The 22,207-nt window shown below is 41.7% G+C and overlaps 1 protein-coding gene across 2 annotated transcripts; it reads right to left on the bottom strand.

Annotated features, from left to right (window-relative positions):
* Nucleotides 1-4,541: 4,541 nt before the first annotated feature.
* Nucleotides 4,542-20,646, bottom strand: LOC128106243 (guanylate-binding protein 4). Of its 2 annotated transcripts, XM_052731591.1 has the most exons (11): nucleotides 20,417-20,634; nucleotides 19,067-19,262; nucleotides 16,377-16,504; nucleotides 15,584-15,693; nucleotides 13,254-13,450; nucleotides 12,069-12,314; nucleotides 10,951-11,231; nucleotides 9,287-9,499; nucleotides 6,826-6,928; nucleotides 6,320-6,513; nucleotides 4,542-4,820 (listed from the first exon to the last, which is right to left on the bottom strand). In XM_052731591.1, exons 2-11 carry the CDS (start codon nucleotides 19,236-19,238, stop codon nucleotides 4,602-4,604), a joined length of 1,863 nt encoding a protein of 620 aa, XP_052587551.1. In that variant the 5' UTR covers nucleotides 19,239-19,262; nucleotides 20,417-20,634; the 3' UTR covers nucleotides 4,542-4,601. The 2 variants fall into 2 exon arrangements, with proteins under 2 accessions (XP_052587551.1, XP_052587552.1); XM_052731592.1 differs by lacking the exon at nucleotides 9,287-9,499 and having other exon boundaries at nucleotides 20,417-20,646.
* Nucleotides 20,647-22,207: the final 1,561 nt, after the last annotated feature.

Genomic DNA, 22,207 nt, shown 5'->3' with positions numbered 1-22,207 from the left:
GTAGGAAGTGTCATCCCAGCTCTCTATTCACTTACAGCATTCCTGCCTGCACATACTCAGCTCTGCTTCCTTAATAATAAAATAATACTCTTTTCCACATTTTTATGGAGAGAACATTTTTGTTGGCAAAACTTATAATTCTCCTAAAATACAAGTTAATTTTCTATCTACTTTTCAACTTCGTCCTGAAGAAAAAAGCTGTTGCTTCTATAGGTAAGTTTGGATGTGTTGGTTGAGAATGATTCATTTCAGAGTCTATGTAAAATTGTCCTATTGATAAAATATCTTATAAATCAGTAATAAATCATAAAGAAGTAGAAGAATACATGCTGTAAGGTTAATAGTGTTTATAGCTTATTGATGAGGTGGGAGGTTACTTTAACAGTATATTTTGCTTAGCATAGTGTATATTTTCCATCATTTATTTGTTATAAAAAGGTATCTGCAATTATACAAAGTAATTTCCCCTTTAAAAGAATAAACCACATATTTTAATAAATATATTTTTATTTTTCATTTATTTGTGTATGTGCAAATGTGTATGTGTGTGGACACATATGTACAACATAGCCTTGCTGGAGGTCACAGGACCATTTGTGGGAGTCAGTTCTCTCTGTCTCTTTCCACCATGTGGGTCTTGGTGATGAGGTAGTCAGGCTTGGTGTCAAACGCCTCTAATAACTGAGCCATTTCTCTGGTCCTCAAGAATTATCTCATGCTAGGTAGTATTACAATCTCTAAACTAGCTGATAGATGCACACTTAAGAACTGATGGTTGTATGCCAATTGTCATGACGTAAATGTTCAATTGTTTATGGTTCTTACACTGAAGGACAGAGAACAGAGTGTACTGAGAAACATGGGTTGTGTTCATGCTCTTGGTTTGGAGAAAAAATAGCTTCATTTGACACAACAGGAGGAGATAATAAAAGTGTGAGCAAATAGGAAGGTGGAGTTCTTTAACAGAAGCAGGTTGGAATTTGATGTGCGGGTCCATGTGGTAATCCACTTTAAATTATTTTAGGGTGTCTTAGTGTGTTAAGATCACTATAATAAATCCATAAATCATTGGCTTTGTTTATGTAGCAGACATTGTTTTCACAATTCTGTGATCTTTGGAGGACAAGGTCCAGTTATTGACAGACTAGATATCTGGCAAGAGCCCACTTTCTGTTTATAGATGGTAGTTTTTAGCTGTGCCCTTCTATGGTGGAATGGAAGGACTCCAGGCTCTTAGTTCCCTTATGAGGGCTCCTGTGTCATGGCCTAATCATTTTCAAGGCCGCTTTTCCTAATGTATCACCATGGTGGGGATTAGGTTTCAGTATATGAGTTTGGAGGCCGTAACATTCAGACAACATTGCATGGAGTAGACAGCATTTTACAAGTATTTCAAAGATGATTCTAGATAGAGTGCTAAGTATGCCTGTGAATCAATTTCATCCTAAAGTATACATAAACTCATAATTCATCAAAGGGAGTATTTTTTTCTACAATAACAGCAAAGAGTCGGCTAATTGACCTGGAGGTTAATGGAAATAATGGTTAATGGAGGGTGTGGTTGTTTAAAGATGGAAACTTTCATGAAAAGGGTCAACACTAAGAAGACTAATAATTCATGACAGGTTTGTCACATTCTGTGATCTGTAGCTATTGTCCCATGTCCCTCACTCTACAGAGAATGATACGTCTGGTCTGACGTCCACACCAGAGAAGTGGGCAAAAACCTACCTGTGCCATCTCTGACTGGTTTTTGCTTTATGGAGTTCTCTTACCATATGTGGGCACATGGTCAAAAGACATGGTCAAAAGCCTGTCCTTCCTCCCCTAAGCAATGCCTGCCCACGTGGGAAAATTTAATCTGAAGACACAGAGGCTGATGGGACTAAGCAGCGCTGCCTCCTTAGCTTTCCTGCTTCCTTCTCTCTAGTGTTCTCGAACAAGCTTGCAACCTATTTTTGTTTGCAATATTCCACTCCCTCCTCTCTCCAAGCACGCGCTATGCAACTGAGCTGTAGCTGTTTCTTTGCATTTCCAATAATTTTCCCCTCAAAACTTCACAACACAGAAGAGGTTTTTAATGAATCAGTTTTGTCTGGGGTATTGAAATTCACCCTAACAGGTGAGAAGGTAGATTTAGAAGACACACTACAAACGAAGTCTGAGAAAATAGCCCAGACAATACATGCAGGAATAGTAAATTTGTCTTCCTACAAAATTTCTGAGAAAGTGATATAAACTGATCTGTCATGCCATCAAAACAAAAATTCTTCATGAATTTTCAAATGTGTGAGAAGCCTTTGGCCTGGAAACTTCACCCAACAGATGACAAGGTATTGAGAGCCGCTGGTAGTAAAAGTCCATGAGAGTATACAGCAGTGACAACTAGAGTTCGGAAGGTCAACCTATCAGAACTAAGGGTTCTGTTAGAGGAAACCATCATGCAAGGTGTTATGGAATTACTGCCTTTTGAATGAACTGGCTGTCTCTTGTTGTAAACTTCTTGTGCAATAACAGTTATGATTCTCCCCATTTACTGTGCATCTCCATGTTATGTGTACATGTAATCTCATGACTGCATCTCAATCTTGGGCACAACTTTCTCTATACATTTGGGGTAATTGGACAACTGTCCCAGCTGTGTTTATTTTTTATTAACATATATCTGGCCAGAGCCATTCTCTGGACAAAAGTATTTCAACAAAGATACATTTTTTCAAGGTCAAAACTGCACATAGATAAACATTAGCTCATCCCACTCACAGATAGAGAAAAGAACCACTAACAATTAAATCCTCAACCCCTTACCTTTACCCCTGGTTATTTACACAAGACCCTCACTTAAGAGATTTACTGCTCACATTCCTGGGATGAAGTTTTAGCCATTTGCTAGTTACTGAGTTAAGGCAGTTACTTCCCACTGACCCAAGGAGATTGCCTACAAGGCCAAACAGGCGATAGGTGCCAAGCTTCTTTCTTGTGCAAATCAAGTTTTTATTTCTCCTCAGCAGGTGCTATTCCTAGATTTTCTCCTCAGCAATTACTATGAGTGAACGTGCTTTTACTAACCAAATGCTACAGGCTCTGATATGGGTTGCTTAGCCACCTAGCATATATCCCCCTCTCTATCAGAAAGCAGCTGCAGCTGGGATGAGCGGGAGAAGTGGCGCCAAAGACAGTTTACTTTCTTGTGACTTACTGACCCCTAACAGTCTACCTAGCCATTTCTAGATTATAGTTTGAGCACAAAAATTCCCTAGTTGGTCTTAGCCTTTAGTTGACCCTACCAGAGAACTCCCCTTTAGTCACTCCCCTTTTGGGTTGTAATTGGAAGCTGACAATTAATTGCTTTATGTGTGGGTCCTTATCACCTCTCTCTGAGACCCTGAAAACTTCAAGCCTCGCATTGCTTTACTAAAGAATTACTGTGTGGGTCTATATACTGGTTCTCTGAGAGCACTGGGAGGATTGATTGAGAAGAACAAAGATGAGGGCGGAGATGGAAAGAACTAGGGAGAATGATGAGAGAACAGCAGAAGGGACTGAGAGCAGGAGGGACTGAGAGCAGGAGGGACTGAGAGCAGGAGGGACCGAGAGCAGAAGGGACCGAGAGCAGGAGGGACCGAGAGCAGAAGGGACTGAGAGCAGGAGGGACTGAGAGCAGGAGGGACCGAGAGGAGCTAAGTAAAAGAGCAGAAAAGAAACTGTGCAGATAGAACCGCCATAGAAGAATAAAGTGAATGGACTAAAGAACTCAGTGTGCTTAGATTCATTGAATATCCCTCAGATTAGAATCCTCAGCTGGTTGTTATACTCTTCTGCGGCCCCTGGAAGCAAACAATACAGGCTGGACCTAATATTGTTTGCGTTAACAAGGGATGACTGAATGTCAACCGAGTGGAGATGACTTCACTGTGCTTTTGCTGTTTTGTTGCTTTTCCCTCACTATCTCCTCCTGGAACACAATCAGCTATAATTTCAAGCCAATAATCCCTTCTCTGTGGCTTCATATTCCTATTGCTGATCACGTATGGTTGGGAGACTTGATGGGGAAGCAGAGTGTCTCCCACATCCCTGTATTTTAATTTTAATCTGCCCAGCTTTTATTACCAATCAGCTTAACATTTTCTTCATACTTTTCCTGTGAAAATCTACTTGTGTCTTTATACAGGAGCTCTTCACAATGAATTATCTGTATGACCAGGATATAATTGCCAATGTTTCTCCATTGGGCCATTTTTCTTTTTTACTTATATCCTTTCTAGAAATAATTTCTCTATATTCTGACTGGTTTCCCTCTGTACTCCATAGATTATGTCAATGAAATTTGATGGGATTTATGGATGTCAGACCCTTATAATCCTTGAACCATCGGTTTGTATTTTTAATCGTGATTGTAACTGCTAATGAGCTGACACTGACTCTCAACTCCAATAGTGTGGTGTCTCTTTGATTATTTAACAAATCATGGGAGTTCCAACCTCGTTTATATAATACTGGTTATTAAAGTAGCACATATATTTTAAAAACAAGGCATAGAATTGCGGTATCAAAGTAATAGAAGGCTAGTTTTTATTAATTCCTCCCCAGGAACTCTCAGACTACTTCATAAGTGAGCTGAGAGCTTTCAGCCCTGCACCACATATTTTACCAACTCCTGGTAAAACCATCATGAATGCATCGCCAACTGTGTCAAGGACTTGTGCAAACAGTGAGGGTTTCCTTCTAGTTGTCTCAATCTCTTCCCTTAGTAGACTTATTTCATTCGTTAACATTTCAGATTTCTTTCTGAATCCTTCCACAAGCAGTTCTTCTTGGACCTGTAAAAAGAAAAATCCTCCATTATTGGCAGAATTTTGCATTTAACAACTTTAGCTTAAATACATGATCTATTTCGCCTCAGAAGGGTCTTTCATATTTCAAGACATTTTCACCTAATAATAAAAATATCCATGGTTTGTATGTATTTAGGGAGAATTCCTCAGCATCTTCCCCTGGAGAGTAAAGAGTTTTGTCCCAATACACGAAAATTTTGCCCTTTGGGAGAGACTGCAGAGGCGAACTGAAACTGACTTTCAATTCCAAGGAGGTGTTTCTTTAATTATTTAAAGATTTTGGGAGTGCTGACCTTGTAGAGATCGCTCGTTATTAACTCTAGGATGGGACACATAGTTTCTTTTACTCCAGCTACAGGATGAATCAAGCAGGCACAGGAATAAATAGAGCAATTTATGAGATTGCGTCATGTTTTATTTTATTGTGACTTTATTTTTCAATTTAATTAATTAATCTAATTAATCTCTCTTTGTGCATGCATGTGTGAGCCTGTGTGTATGCTAGTGTACATGTATGTGTTTGTACATGTCTGCAGAAGCCAGAGGTTGTTGTCATGTATCTTCTTCAATTGCCTCCTCTTTAGTTTTTATCAAATTTACATGTCTGAGTATTTTGCTTGCATGTATGTATACCATGTGTGTGTGCCTGGTGCCCATAGATATCAAAAGAGGGTATTGGATCCCCTGAAATTCTAGTTCTGGACAATATAAGATGCCACGTGTTTGATGGGAACTAAACCTGGGTCCTTGGCAAGAACAATAAGTGCTTTTAACACCTGAGTCGACTTTACAGCCCTGTTTTGAAGATAAAGTCTCTCCTCAATTCTATTGCTAGGTGATTTTACTAGACTGCCTAGCTAGAAAGCCGCACAGGTCCTCCTCTCTTTCCCCCAAATGCACAAGGGTCACTGGTACATGTCACTTCGTCCAGATTTTCTCCATGGATTCCGAAGATCTGAATTTGTTCCTCATGTATGCACAATGAGAATTTCACTGACTGATGCATCTCCCAACCCCATCCTCCTCCTCCTCCTCCTCTTCCTCCTTTTCCTCCTCCTCCTCCTCCTCCTCCTCCTCCTCCTCCTCCTTCTCCTCTTCCTCCTCCTCAATTTTATCCTGGGCTAGATCTGACACATTCACACTAGATAGGCCCACCTCGTGTCCCTTTGAAGATTAAGCCTAGAGTCCTAAAGACTAGTGGGAAGTATCAACTGTCGCACAAGAAGACCATCCTAGAAACTCAAAGAGCAACTCAGAACGCTGGGGACATCATTTGTACACTCGAAAGTCTAACCCTGCACAGATGTTGGGCTCTTATGCTCACAGCTTCAGTAAGACACATGTGAACTTCATTGAAACGTTCCCAGTTGAAGTTATATGTTTGAGATGAACAGTTCCCTTCTTGGGGAGTCACAACACCATCTCCCCAAGATCTCCCCAGCACCATCTGTCTGACACTGATAAGCCCCATCATCCATGCTCACCTTTAGCTTGTGCTCCAGCATCTTCTCTTGCTCTCTCAGAAGCATCTCCCTTTCCCTCTCCATCTTCTCCTGAAGTTTAGCGATGTTTTCTCGGAAGCTTCTCTCTTGAGCTTCCATCACTTGCTCTTGCTCTTTCTCTTTCTGTCTCAGCAGCTCTCGTTCCTTCTCAGCCACCTCCCTCTTTGTCCGCTCAGCTGTTCCACAGATGTTTGAGAGAGGAAAGAAATCCCAGTCAGAATGTAGCTATGCTCCCCTGGGCTCACAGGGAAACCTCTGAGTACTCCCATCAGCCAGGCCAGCGGCAGCATGGTTCCTAACATGACAGAAAGGCACCATTGACTGGACATTCAACACAACACCAACACCTCTAGTTGTTTGCACATCTGGGAGAGGTCATGACCCCTGGCAGGAGGAAGCTCCTTGTTCCAGAAGGATCTACCTGTGCATCAGTCAGAGGGCTTTGCAGAATGTACTCACCCCTCTAACAGTTGGACCCTCTACCCTACCTGCTATGGCCCTCTGTCCATCTGTAAGGGCTTTGTCTGACTTCAGGATCGAGTTCTCTACAATAGCCTGTGACTGTAGGAAGCTCTTGAGAACCTCTTTTGCCTGGGGACCCAAGAAGAGAAAATATAATTCAAAGAGTAAGGTAAGTCTCCTGCTGAGGTATTTATTGATTAATAAAACACCTAATCTTTTGAGTCCTGTTCTTACAATGTCCCTTTAGTTTCATGACCATAACAAAAAGTACAAGCTCTTCATTAATACAAAAACCCTCTGCCTCAGCCTTCTTGCTAGCTTCACAGCTTCCCTTCCCAGTGAAACTGCCTACCAGCTGCCCCAGGTTATAGCTCCAGCCACAGTTACATGCAGTTCCACAGACACATAGCCTCCATTGTTTACCATGTTTGAATATATTTTGTCTCCTGTCTTCATGGGTATTCCAGAATTTATAGATAAGACAATGTATGCAGACATGTCACTTTGTATCTCAGGTGGCTTATTCTGGTATTTCTGGCTGCTCTTTTAGTTTTCTACTATCCAGTTTTATTGTGGTATTATTAACAAATGAAAATTGTACGTGTTTAAGGCACACAATGATTTAATCTATTATATGTTGTTAAGTATTTAATATAATCAAAGAAATGTATGTATTGCCTCAAACAGGTACCTTTGTGCTGTAATAACACTTGAGGTCTACTCTTTTCTAGCTTTCAGGTACATAGTGGATTATTCTATGTATAGTCACCATTTGACTTTCAAAACTAATATGTCTTATAACTACATGTTCATATCTCTTAACCAATGTCTTCCTTTTCTCCTATTCCCAGCCATAGTAATCACCATTGTACTCTATGTTAATGTGGCATTTTAAATGAGAATGGGCCCTTTAGGCTCATATATTTAAATGTTTGGTCCCCAGTTGGTAGAACTGTTTGGGAAGGATTAGGAGGTGTGGTCTTGTTGGATAAAGTGTGTCACTGGGGGTGAGCTTTGAGGTTCAAAAGTCCATACCAGTCTCAGTCTCTTTCTCTGCTTGCTTCCTGTGCATAAGCTACTGCTCCAGTGCCATACCTGTCTGCTTCCCACCATGATGATTATGATCTGCCTCTCTAAAACTGTAAATAAGCCCCCAGTTAAATACTTTCTTTTACAAGACTTCTCTTGGTCATAGTGTCTCTTCACAGCAATAGAACAGTAATAAGATGGTTAATATTAGTTTATCTTTGTTTGATGTTCTCTTTCTCTCTCAGTGATGCCATTGAAAGTGAGCCACAGCATGCATTACTTGTCTTCCTGTGCTTGGTTTACTTCCATGAACATAATGTGTTCCAGATTCATTCATATTTTCACAATTGGCAGCATTTTTAAGACTGAATAGTGATTCATCATACTGATATGAAATAGATGGCAGAAGATAGATAGATAGAGATAGATGATAGATAGATATAGATGATAGGTAGATAAGATAATATAACATAATTTCATTAGTTAGGAGTCAAACCAGCATGGTACTGGCATAAAAACAGACATATAGACTAATAGAAGGGAACTGAGAGCCAAGACATAGTGAAATTACATCTCTATATTACACTTCCCACAATAACAAACTAAAAACGGAATACCCTAAGACTTGGCACTATAAAATTCTTAAAACAAAAGTTGAGAGAAACGCCATGTGATGGTGTTTTAGATTTGACACCAAAAGCATAGGCAAATATATGGGTGAGACTATAGGCCACTATAAACTCTCTGTACAGTAAAGGAAACATTTGATGAAAGGAAAGGGAATATATAGCATGAGAGAAAATGTTTGCAAGCCATAGACTGATAAGGAGTTAAAACATGAAGATGATGAAGAACTCACACAACACAGTAGGGAAAACTAGCATGTTTAAAGTAACATGTAATTGCCCTGAAAAGATGGTTTTCAAAATAGGAAATTCAAATGCCAATGGGTATTCACACTCAGCATTACTAATCCTTCATGAAATAACAAACCAAAACCACAATGAGGTGTCATCTCACTCTTGTGGCCATGCCTATTACAATAAGCTCAAAAATTTTGGTTGGGTTGACAAAAACCTTTGCAGATTTCTTAGTGCAATGGAAACTGATTACAGTCATTGTGCACAACAGCATAAAGATTCCTCATAAAACAGAATTCTGAGATTCTGACCTGCCAAATCTGCCAGTGAACAGTGGTGTGGTCCTAGGCAATGTGTTAGGTCCCTCATGCATTACACTTATTCAGTGCATGAGACTGGAAAGCACAGTCACTTAGTTTATATCCTGAAAACTGAACTGGTAATCTAGCCAAGTCGCCTGAAATGACTCGTGGCTCCAGAACTGAATGCTCAGTGTCTGCCAACCATGAACTCATTTTCACCTTGCTTAGTTCTACCAGTATATAGTAGTTATCCCTCTAGTTAAACTCAGTCAGCCATTGCTTCTGTCATTCCTCACCTTCACTCCCTTCCTGGGCACTTGCTCATAGCCCTGCTCAACCTTCTCCCTGGCCTCTATGTACAGGCTGTGCCCACCAGGCACAGAAAAAGCTCCACTTGAGACACTCTCCCTCAGGGGCTCTGCCAGCTTCTCCAGCTCAGCCTGGCAGTGACTGAGAGATGCTGATTCATTCTGTTGTATAAAAGCTTCCTTCCTTTCTTCTATGGCAGCCTGCCGGGTGAGGAGGAGAAGACAAAACAAAGAAGTTGTTAGAAGTAAGGTATGGTGGTTTGAAAGAAAATGGCCTCCATAGGGAGTGGCATTATTAGGAGGTGTGGCTTGTTAGAGCAGGTATTGCCTTATTGGAGGAAGTGTGTCACTGTGGAGGCAGGCTTTGATGTCTCCTATGCTCAAGCATCCAGTGCCACAGTTCACTTCCCGTTGCCTGTAGATTAAGATGGAGAACTCTCAGTTTCTTTTCCAGCATCATGTTTTCCTGCATGCTACTGTGCTTCTCACAATGATGATAATGGACTTAACTTCTGAAACTGTGAGGCACCTTCGATTAAATGCTTTTCTTTATAAGAGTTGTCATGGTCATGATGTCTGTTCACATCAATAGAAACCCTAACTAAGACAGAAGGTGCCACTGGAATTGTCCTGGATGAAGCAATGAGACAGCCCCAGAATGTACTGGGACAGAAGGAGGATCAGGAGATTTGCTTTAGTCTCAATGTGGTCAATTCTGTGTGACTTCTTAAAAGTCTGTTAACTTCCTTGTGTTCATACCCAGCAGCTGTGAAATCAAGTTGGAAGACATAAGTCCATTTCCTCTGAGAATGGGGGTTGGTGTGGCAGACAAACCAGTTCTTCAGAACTGAGGTAAATGTATTCTCAGTGGAGTTTTGAACCCCTATGAATTTTTGCAATGATTACTTGAGTGTCAGGATGTTAGAACGGGTATATTTTGTTTCTTTATGTGTTTGTTTGTGCTCATAAGTGATAATCCTGACAAATTTCCTCAGTATGAGCTAAGATATTTTTGTCTTTCAGGGTTTAAATTAAGAGAAATGGAAGACCAGAAACTCTAGGGGAAGCTGCCTTTGGGTTAGTAAGTCATGATACTCCCCTGAGAGTTGTTTCTTGGTGTTAGTGCTTTTATCACCCAGGGCTAGTGAACGTGGTGGAGAGTAATCCTATGGTGACATTATATTACATAGTACAGGGTGATCTAGTCACCCAAGCCTTTCAAAACGTAAGTTTTGTCTGGCTATGGCAGGAAGAGAAATCAGAACATCTAGAAACATGAAAAGGAGCCAGTGCTTTCTTGTGTGCTGGTAAGAGAGAGGGCTTCCCTCAGGCCTACGGATCAGAGCTAAGTCAACCTGGCACCATGTTTTCTGTTTGTAGTACATGGAGCAGAGATCCACATGCCCTTGCTTCACCTCTGCCTTGAACTTTGAGCTAATAAAATGCATACTGTTTCAATGTACTAAGCACATGATAGCTTGTTTCATAGCAAATGCTATTTTTCCTAGAAAGGGCAAATTTTAGTTCAAAGACTCAAGTTACCCATTTAAAATCCAAAGAGAAAGATTCAGACTATGAGATCAAAAAAGTGGAGTCTAAGGGTTATAACAGAAGGACAAAGATCAGGCAAGCTAAGTGCTAAGATTTGTTACCACCAGCCTCCTCTGGAACTCTTGCTCATCATCCTTGAAAGAGTGCTCCATGAAGACAGCAATGGCTTCCTTCTCACAGGCTGTGTGCACATCCAGCAGCTCCTGGAGCGTGTCTGTGGGGAGCTTCAGTTGCTGGACCATCTGTTCATTGTAGTAGTCAGCTGCCTTCTGCACAGCTGCAGAGTTCTCACGCTGGGCCAGGGTCATCACTGCATTCTCCAAACAAGGTACAGTTCCACTATGGATGGCATCCACATAGGTCTGCACCAGAGTTCCCAGTCCTGAGAAAAACACCATCAAGAATGAGAAAGTTCTCATTGTTTGTGTAAGCTTTAGACCTAGCATTATCAAAAGCAACAAAACTCTGTTTATCTTCAATTTCTCTTCTCCTCTAACTTCTTCCATATCTTCTGTTCTCTTTTCATGTTCTCTCAGAGTCAACATCTATTTAATAAAATCAACTTCATTCCTCTGTAGCTCTCTAGTTCAATACACTAAAAATAATCAATGATTATAACCAAGAGGTTTCAAGGCTTCTTGGGGGGAAAAACACTCTACCATATAAATACAATAAAAGTTTGCTAGAAAGGGAAAGTAAATTTCATCTTTTGTGAGACCAAGTTCCAAATGAAAATTTAAGTTCCATCAAAAAAATCAGAAATTTGAAGACAGAATATAGAACATGGAACCAAGCATGGACCCATGTGAGTGCTGACAAAGCATGTTCACACAGGCAGAATGTCCATGACACTTGTCATGTTTAAACTTCTTTCTCAATTGCATGGGACTTTTGACCTGCTGTGTTCTGACATGTGCCGCCCCATAAATAATCTGTATGATCAAACTGAAACACTCTTCCTTGGGGACTTCAAGTCATATTGCAGATTTCTGTCCAGTCTTCTGGACATCTTTATGGTGTTAGTTCTGTGAGGCATGTTAGACCTCAATAAACACTCATACACAGAAAGTTCAAGTATGGAACACGTATATGTGATCTGAACATTTATTTCTCCGTATTCCTTTACATAAGCAAACAACAGTTTTCAAGACCACAAAAGATCATCATTTCTTTACATACTCAAAGCCACAGAGACATTCATGTGACAAAAGAAACTCACGATTTCCTGTGACAATAATTCCCCCTCTCAGGGTCTTCGTCTTTGCATTGGTGAAGATGTAGGAACAGAATTTTTTCAATTCAACCTGGAAATTCCATTCCAGTTGGTGTTCTGGAACTTTTTCAATTTGTAATAATAAATTTTTGTCACTTGTGGGCCGGTCAAAGACAAAGCATCTCCGTACTGGAAAGAAATATCTGATACATTCTCTTGTCATGTTGGATTTTTGGACTCTGGGATTGTTTCCTGTAAAATAAAATTTAAAAAAGGTGGGAGGAGAGAGAGAGCACTCATTGAAGAGGCAGCTAGAAGAAGATATGGTGACCCAAGAATGTTTTCAAGGCTGTAGCCCCAGGACATCTGAATGGCTGCACCAACAGCTTTAGAGTAACCAGTGCCTTAGGAGACCTCACTACTTAGTCATTATATTGGACTTGACACTGTTTTTCAAAGAGACTTGTAACATAAATTAGCTATGTAAAATGAATATTTGTCTAAATAATAGATGAACGAATAAAAAATATTGATTCTAGGCACTTACCTATCCTACTAACATAGTTCATGTAATGAATTTGAAATGTTAACATGCCAGTACATTGCATAAGGCTAGAAGGTGAAACTTGGGTGAAACTTGGGTGCAAATGAAACATTGCACATTAGTAGAGACACACATCTACTTCCCCCACCCTCATCCACTGAGAGTTGCTTTGTTTTAAACATACATCCACTGGAAGGTATAACTATTTGAACTAGTAAAACACTCTGAGTGGGAAATGTTTTTAAAATTAGGTCAGTAGATTTCCTTGTGATTTTAGGTTTTCTCACTTATTTATTTGATGAACCATTTTTCTCAAAAAAAAGCTTATGAAGAACATACAAATTAACAAATAAATAAATAAGGCTGAGGAAATAGTCTCCTTGATTGTAATCCTTGATATTTTTGTTTTTGTTTGTAATACTAATGGGTATAAAATTATTCTATATGATATGTCCTAAGTTAAAGTAGGTTTAAATCTTAGCCTCAGAATATTTTCAAGTAATAGTGATACCCAAAATTATGGCTGCCTGTAGATTGTCGTGACCATTAACACAGGTTTCAACCCAGTCTCAAGCAGATATGTCAAGTGCTGTGCAGGGTTCAGTTGATGCTACATCCCTGTTGAAACTTCCCTCATACTCTGATACCTGGAATCAGCTTCAGGGCATTCTCCAGGTACTCATCTGCTGTGATGATGCGTCCATCTAACTTCAGCTCCAAAATGAAATCCCGAACAGCCCAGACAAAGTCTGGAAAGAAACCCACGAATTCACTAGAGTCCTCTACTTCATCCTCTCTGGGGCTGGATTTTGCCCGGATTAGCTGTGTTAATTCAGTCACATAGCTGGGATTGTAGCTAAGGATATGAAACTAAATATCTTCCAGGTCTCATATAGAATTAATTATTAAAAATATTTCCCTTTAAACACTTCTCCACTGCTAGTGGGAATGCACACTTGTATACAGCCACTTTGGAAATCAATATGGAGGTTTCTCAGAAAATTGGGAGTCAATCTACCTCAAGACCCAGCTATACTATGAGACCAAAATGAGCCATCTTAGAAATAAGACCAAAATGCTTTCACCCTAAAACTAAGGCCTAAGATTTCTCCTTTTAGGTACAGGCCATGAGTTACTAAAACCAGTCAGTTCAGATTCCAGAAACCAGGAAGTATAAAAGTACAGAGTCACAAGGTAATCATGAGGTAGTGACTGCTGGACTACGGAATGTCCTCTCCCTGGTTTCCAGGGTAACTGACCACAGAAATGTCCCCACCTGAGGGCAGCCAATGAGAAATGGTGGTGGGCAACCACTCCCTTAGAAGTAAGATTAAGCCATGATTTCTAGAAAGCCCCTAGAAGCGAGCCAATCAGAATTGTACCCGTACTAGCACCCCTAAACGATGTAACCTTGTGATTTTTCCCTTTAAAAACTGAGTTTGCAGACAGGTGGTTGCTTCCTCCAGCCTCCACTGCATTGGGTGTATTGGACGAAGTCCCTGCCTAGGCTTGTATTGCTTTTGGATATCCAGAATTAAACCTTGCTTTTGCATTCCGGCATGCTCGTCTTTGGTGGTCTATCTGGGGGTCGCGATCTGGGCACAACAATACCAATCTTAGGCACATACCCAAAGATGCTCTATCATACCACAGGGACACTTGCTCAACTATGTTCATAGCAGCGTTATTCATAATAGCCAGAACCTAGAAACAACCTACATGCTCCTTAAGGAAGAATGGATAAAGAAAATGTGATACATTTACACAATGGAGTATTACTCAGAGGTGAAAAAAAATGACATCATGTAATTTGCAGGTCAATGGATGGAACTGGAAAAAAAAATCACCCTGAGTGAGGTAACTCAGACCCAGAAAGACAAACAGGGTACATACTCACTCTCACAAGTGGATATTAGTTATAAAGCTACAATCCACAGCCCCAGAGAGGCTAGGTAACAAGGAGGGCCCCAAGGGGGACACAGGGATTTTTTCTGGGAAGGTGAAATAGACGAGATCTCCTGAGTAAACTGGGGGCTGGAGGGGGGCTGGGAGTATGAGAACATGAGGGATCTGGTTGGGTGGGTTGGGGGTGATATGGAGATGGAGAATAAGGAAAGAGATGTCTTGATGGGGGAGGGGCATTTCAGGGTTAGGGAGAAACCTGGTGCCAGGGAAATTCCCAGGGATCCACAAGGATGACTTCAGCTAAGACTCTTAGCAATAGTGGAGAGGGTGCCTGAATGGCCATCTCCTATAATCACATTGGTGACTACACTAATTGTCATCAGAGAACCTTCATTCAGTAACTGATGGAAACAGATGCAGAGATCCACAGCCAAGCACTGGATGGAGCTCCAGGAGTCCTGTTGCAAAGAGAGAGGAGGGACTGTACTAGCCAGAGGGATCAAGATCATGATTGGAAACTCATAGAGACAGCTGACCTGAGCTCATGGATGCTCACAGACTCTAAAACCACAGCTAGTATGTCTGCATGGGACCGATCTAGGCACTCTGCATGTGTGTGACATTTGTGTAGCTTGGTCTGTTTGTCAGGTTCCCAGCAGTGGGATCAGGCCCTGTCCCTGGCATTTGAGCTGACTTTTGGGAACCCATTACCCAGGCTGGATTGTATTTCCCAGTCTTGATGCAGGGGAGGGGTTTCAATTTGGTGTGTCATGCTTTGTTGACTCCCATGGAAGGCTTACCCCTTTCTGAATGAAAAAGTGGATGGAAGGGGTAGGTGAGAGGCATGGGGGGATGGTGAGTAGAGGAGGGAGGGAAATTGGTGGTCAGTATGTAAAATAAATGAAAAAATTATTAAAAAATAAATAATAAATAAATTAAAAACAATATTCCTCTTTGTCCTGTGTCCATTCTACCTCAACCAAGACTTGCTGACTTAGACTCCAGAAAAAGCAATAAGTTGCCTTCCTCCTAAACTCAATGAAGCATGGCAGTTCCATCCCTGGAAGGATACTGTAGCTGCTCCAGGGCCTGGTGGTTGATGGTGCTCATGCTGTTGTAGACAAAGGTGCTACTTAGAAGCACGGCCAGGGCAAAGATCCAGCAGTCATTCTTAGGGTCACCCTGGGAGTCAGAATACACACGGGGACAAGGGAGTTAAGAGTCTAATATTCATTCATTCATTCATCCAATTGTTCCCTCATTCTTTCAGATACATTATTACTGAATCTGAGAGAAATATCAGAATCTGAAGATAATTTTACATTCGATCCTCATTAATGACCCCTCTCAGGGCATTAGCTTGTTTAGCTATTAAGTTAACTGGTAGAGTTAGGATATAATATAGCTCAGTGGTAGGAACCTTGACAGGCATGCACAAGGTCCTGGGTTTGATTCCCAGAACTGACTGATAAAAAGACAAAACATTCAATGTGTATAAAACATTTCCTAAGCACCTGGATCACAGTAGGCAGTGATAAGTGGGCAGTTACACTTTTATAATTTTTGTCATGATTATAGATATAAACCCTATTCAGTTGAGTGCAATGTTTAATTGTGCTTCTGACAAAATGTAGAGACACATTTTGTGGCTATCAATTTCCATACAGTTGTCTTCTTGAAGATGACTTTCTACCATAGCAAATAAACATGTCAACATACTCATACAATCACAATGGCAATGTCTACCAGAAAGAGAGCTAAAATTATTAATAACAAAAAAAAGCACAGAGAAGCACAGAGAGGGGATGAGTTAATCTGAGAATTTAGAGAAAAAAATCATTATATTAGATAAGATTCTGCCTTACCTTTTCTATGTCACCAAGGCCCTCTGTGTCCAGAAGGACCAGGGTATGGTTTGGCTTGGTGGGGTGGGGCACACACCACATCCAGATGCCCTTGGTTTCAGATTGCACTGTGGAACCCAAGGAAAAGCCTGAGGAAAGAGGGAAAACAGCAAAAGGTCACAGCAGGAAGACTGAGGGTAGCAGAGTGCTAAGAATGTTTAACAAGCAGCAAGGAAAGTTTTGCTTTTATCTCAGCACGGACCATGAATTCAGTCCATACACAACAGACTCTCCCAAGGAACACTTGTGGCTTCTACTTACCTCATTATTCCAACTCTGCAGAATGGACTGTGTTGTAGAATTAGTTTAGACTCTATTAATTGTAATGCTTTTATCTGAGTCCAAAAAATCCTGTGTCCTCTTACTTCTCTGGTAGAGTTCAACCACTGAAACACATCAGTGAATGGCCACTAGCTGGCATTGTGTTCTCTTACTTCTACCATCTTGAGCTATAGTGTACCTGGAACTTATTTCTCACCTCTGGTCATAGCTCCCTTCAGGCAGCTCCATCCAATATTTATTTCTCTTCCCACATGTTGAGACTCATTCTTTACCTGCTCCTTTAGAGTGAAGAGCGATTAACTCCTAACTGGCCACTCCTATTGCGACTCACCAAGTGGTGCTCACATCTGTTGGTTCCCTTGCCCTCCCTACATCATTGTGTACAGTACCACCATTCCATACCCTTCAGTTACCCCATGAGTGCATGCTGCAGTTTGGATCTGGAACATCCACCATGGACTCGCTTAACAGAAATTGCCTTAGTTACCAATGTTTTCTTGAGTAGAAAATAAAAGCAATACTGTTGAAACTTACCTGTCTAATACCTATGTATTAGGGCTCTCAAATGCTAATCACTCAAAAGTTTACAAAGTTTTTTGATCTGGGAAAGGAAAAATATCTTCCCCAATTGATGGCCAAGAGTTCCTCTAATAGAAAGATAAAGGCAACAACAAATGGGTTGTTCAGGAGGCCCAAGAAGAAAGAGGAAGCAAGAAGGGGAGAAGGGAGAAGAAAGGAAAGAAAGGAGGAGAAAGGGAAACAGATAACCAGAGGGAGGATAGGTGAAAGGAAGAAAGGATAAGAAAGAAAGTAGGGAGGGAGGGAGGGAGGGAGAGAGAGAGAGAGAGAGAGAGAGAGAGAGAGAGAGAGAGAGAGAGAGAGAGAGAGAGAAACTGGAGAGATACCTCAGGATGGAAGAATTTTACAGTCAAGTTTCAATCAGAAAAGGTACTGAATCACTGATGTGAAAACTAACTAACATATTAGGAAGAAAGCTGCCTGTGGGCTTTTTAAAGATGGAAACACCAAATAGAATCATGAGAGGCATGGCCTACATGTCAGTTAACAACATAGAGACAATATAGTAGGGGAAAACAGCCTACTTTACAAAATAGAAAATAAAGATTTCAAGATGCTCAACCTTGCATTGGGTTAAAGAGCATACAGCTGTGCAGCGCACAGGTCAGAAAAATTAAATATGTATCTTATGCTCCCAGTTTTGGGGGAAGGATGTGTGGAATGCTGGAAATAGGATCAATGCTCATCAATAACAAATGGATAAATGATAGATGGTATCCTCAGACAACAACATGTTGTAAAATGGTGGAAATAAATAAACTATGGATATGTGTGACAATTACAGGACACTCAGTGTCCTCTTCTAGCCTATGGATATGCACACGGTGTACCAACCTGTGCAACACACAAGCTCATATATTCCCCTACACAGAAAGAAAGAATGCATGTGTTCCCTGTAAATGAAAGTATCGAGGAGCTTCAGAGAGTGTGTGAGAGAGTATGATCTGGGTTCCTGTGGTTAGTCAGATTTTATTCCCAATATCCAATATTTGATCTGGATATTGATCTGGATGCTCACTTCATATTCATTAACTTTATTGTCAATAATTCATAAAAGCTTTGCTATGGTAATGAAGTCAGTCTCAGAAGGACAAATAATCATGTTTTCTCTCATTTGTGGGTCCTTATTTAAGCAGATACCTCAAACCGTATGTGTAAGAATGACATGAAAGGCAAAGGCAAACTGTGTGAGGAATGAAGGAGACTAGTGGGAGTGGGGGGAAAGAGAGTAGGAAAGATTATGGGGGGAGACCTGCTCAAACATACTGTATCCATGCACAAAAATGTGTTATAGGGAACACAACAGGGCAAAATAGCAAATTGAAGTTTTAAAAAAAAGGTTTGTCATGAAATACAAAAACAACAAAGCCAAACTCTGAGACTGGATGACAGCCCAGTTTGGATGTTGGGTATATAAAGACCCTAGCATGCATCCTTCTTCAGGCCATCTGTATTTAAGTAGGACAGGTGAAACAATATTCATACTTGAAATGTTCTTGTGGCTTCGGCAAAGGTACAGGAGGAAGAATGGGGGCCCTTGACAGTGTTCAGCTGCTGATCAGGCCAGAGTAGAGTGGGTCAAGAGGAATGCTGAGGTGGATGTTTTGATGAAGTTGGGGAACAATCACTATACAGAAGATGTGATCTTTTTCCATAGGTTATAAACTATAATTTGATGAAAATTCATGAGAAGGACTGGACTTTTCCTTAAGCTGAGCCTAGAAAAGTGTGCTCAGTCCCCCTACCAGAGGTCCAAGGAAATGGTCCCCACACATCTGACAGATACTCACCATGGTTCTGTCCTGCAAGACGGTTCATGAGGTAGGACTTCCCTGTACGATATAAGCCAACAATGGCCACCACCACCAGAGGCTGAGATATCTTCTCAAGAATCCTTAGGGCCTCCGGGTTTAGTGTCAGCTGCTCTTGCCAGTTCTGCACCAGACAAATGGGTGCCTCCATGGTTGACGAAGATGCCACAGCACTCTGTAACTCAGAACAATCACAGAACAATCACTTGAATTACGTGATCTCAAGGTCATCTCTGGTTATTACTCAAGGCAGACGCATCAGCCTTTGTTTGTACAACACCTGTATGAACTTCGGTGTGTTTCTAAGGGGAAAAGTGAGTTGCCTGTCCAGTACTTAAAATACAGTATCTTATGATTTTTATTTGAACTATGAAAAGGATCACCTGGCTTTTTAAAGAATAAAATGAGAAAAGCAAAAAACTGGTGTATGAGTCCAGAGTGCACTTGGGTTCTGTAGAAAGCAGAGCAAAATGCACATGATAAACTTGCCAAGTGAGTAGGAAGATGTCCTGGCATTCTAAAAGAATTTAAAGTCTCATTCAGTATGTGAAGAGTACTGAGTACTGACCCTGTGTTGGGCACTGCCTCAGGTGGCTATTATCAAGGAGTAAAGAAAATGCGCGCAAATTCCTGCCTTTGTGGGTCTCTATTCAAATGGGAGAGATAATAGCAGAGAATGAACACACCCACACTCTCTCTGTGTGTGTCTCTCTCTCTGTTTATCTGTCTGTCTGTCTCTCTCTCTCTGACTCTCTCTCTCTCTCTCTCTCTCTCTCTCTCTCTCACACACACACACACACACACACACACACACACACACACACACACACACACGTTTTAGAAGAAAATGGAGAATGAGTTAGGGACACTGGAAATTGGATTCAGAAGTTTGTAAACAGGGACCGATTCCACCAGCATGAAATGAAGCCTCTTGGTGACATCTTTGAGGACAGATTTCTACCTTCAGGAAAGCACTGAGGGCACAAGGAAGGAAAGTGGAGAGGCTAACCCACCAGGGAGCTGCTGCGGGACTTTCGGGTTTGGCTCCTGGGTCCCAGACAGAGCTACCTTCCCAAGTTCCCACCACCAAGAATGAGACTCATTTCTCATTCTCAGCCTCCCAAGCCAAGGGTTAGAGGTCTGAAAAAAGCAGCGCATGCAGCCTTGAGACGCCAGAAGGCGCTCTGCACCGGGCCACACAGGACTGAGTCAACTGTGCGGTCCCGCTGCTTGCCATTGCTAGCCCACCAGTGAGAGTGTGCAACCCCAGGTGTTCCCCGGAATTTTCTCCCAAGGAGTCTGTTGAGAGAAATGCTCCTGACGACTCACCCGGCGCTGGCTCGGCAGCAGGGACGAGTTCTCAGCCCACTAGGCTCAATCGCTGGACTTCCTCCTGCTCCAGGCTGCTTGAAACAGCCACTGTTAGAAGTTGCAAAGTAACAGCCACCCAAACCCAAGTTGAGATAAAGAGAACTGAAATCGAAACCATGCTTCTTTCCTGACGAATCAGTAGTTGGGAGGGACTGAGCAAGATAAAGTGTTTGTAACTTGAGCAGAGCCTGTCTGAGCTAGAGGAATTTCCGAGATTCCTCTAGACTTTCTGAAGTTTCCATGATGGCTCTTCTCAGAGATTCAGCATTGCTCTGTCCACTCCACACCACTTAAAGCAGATAAAATTAAGCCGGAAGTGGTGGTTCACTCCTGCAAACCTGGCAGGCAGGAGGCTGAGGCAGGAGGACTGCCACGAGTTCTACTTCAGCCTGGGCAAGAGAGTGAGTTCCAGATCTTGTCTCAAAAGAAACAAACAAAAACAAAAATGAGATAAAAGTATGCTCGTGCCACACTACTGATGCAATCTTGGCACTTCTCAGGTTACACCCCTTTCCTGTGCATCAGGAGCCTAGTAGAAACTCCATGCATTGACTTGCAAATAAATGTGTATGTATAGACCAGCTAGCATCTAAGAAAGAGTCTGTGATTCGGTGAGTGGAGCTCCCAGAGACTGGCTCAGGCTTTGGTGGAGAGAAACCCAGCGTAGGTTAATGCTAAGCTTGGAAAATGGTTGCCAGTGTGTGTGTGTGTGTGTGGGGGGGGGGGGGGGGTGTTAGTTAATCGGCTGTGCTGTGTTCTTAGCCTGCAATGAAATGTCATGAAACACGACAGAATCCGCTAATAAGAGTTTTATTAAAGATAAAGGGACAGAGAGTGCACAGGCCTGCAGGAAACACATGTGTGGAGAAGGAAGAACCGGGAACATGGCGCCGGATATTAAAGGCTGGGCGTGGACAGATCAGCGTCACTACTCCATGCAAGCTCGAAGATCACATGGCCACGCTGCACGCCTACGTAGCCATAGAACGTCACGGATCCTGGTCATGCGAGAAGCCTTGACCCGGAAATGGCTATCTTGACCTGGAACTGGCTAGGTGGAAGTGTCCAGGTCCACCGGGCATCCTGGTCATGCTAGATGCCCTGACCCAGAAATGGCTATCCTGACCTGGACCTAGCTAGGCGGAAGTGTCTGCCGGGCATATGCAAACACACCCGACCATGGGGGCATGTTGTGAACCCTTCAGGGGGGAGTTGGGGGGACAGTGGGGGGGAAATGGGCCCCCTTTTATTTTTGTGCTCTTTCAGGGGAAGATTGATTTCTTATTTTTATTATCATGGTAGGTTTTATTCTTATTTATTTATTTATTTATTTATTTATTTATTTATTTTATAAGAGACAGGGTCTCATGAACCTCAAGCTGTCCTCCAACCTGGCAAAGATTGGAAGGATGGCTTTGAACTCCTGATCCTCCTGCCTCCACTTTCCAAGTGTTGGGATTATAAGCATTTAGCTATCTCAGGTAATTTGTGTGAGGTGCTCAGAATTAAACCCAGGTCTCTATGCATGCTAGTCAAGAACTCCAACAACAGAGCTACATCCTCAGCCCCTTTAAGCTAATTTTTTAAATTTGTGACTTGATAATTGGATTTCATTCATTGTTGGGAACTACCTACTCCAAACCCTCTTTAGTCCCATCAGAAAGGGAAGACTGCTGTTTCTCTCCAGGGAGCACGTTCCATCACCACTGCTAAACAGAGAAAGCAGAATCACACAGCACACAAGTCTGC

This window comes from Peromyscus californicus, unplaced genomic scaffold (genome assembly GCF_007827085.1).
Source record: "Peromyscus californicus insignis strain IS unplaced genomic scaffold, ASM782708v3 Scaffold_9__1_contigs__length_137607984, whole genome shotgun sequence".
Lineage (NCBI taxonomy): Eukaryota > Metazoa > Chordata > Mammalia > Rodentia > Cricetidae > Peromyscus > Peromyscus californicus.
The sequence above is the reverse complement of the archived record's forward strand: the minus strand, read 5'-3'. Positions and strand labels throughout refer to the sequence as shown.

Coding starts and splice junctions, on each gene's coding strand:
- LOC128106243 (XM_052731591.1), bottom strand. CDS start 19,238: ATGGAGGCACCCATTTGTCTGGTGCAGAACTGGCAAGAGCAGCTGACA. Junction 12,315..13,253: donor TGCCCTGAAGCTGATTCCAG/GTATCAGAGTAT, acceptor TTTATTTTACAG/GAAACAATCCCAGAGTCCAA. Junction 6,514..6,825: donor TGGACAGAGGGCCATAGCAG/GTAGGGTAGAGG, acceptor TCTGTGGAACAG/CTGAGCGGACAAAGAGGGAG.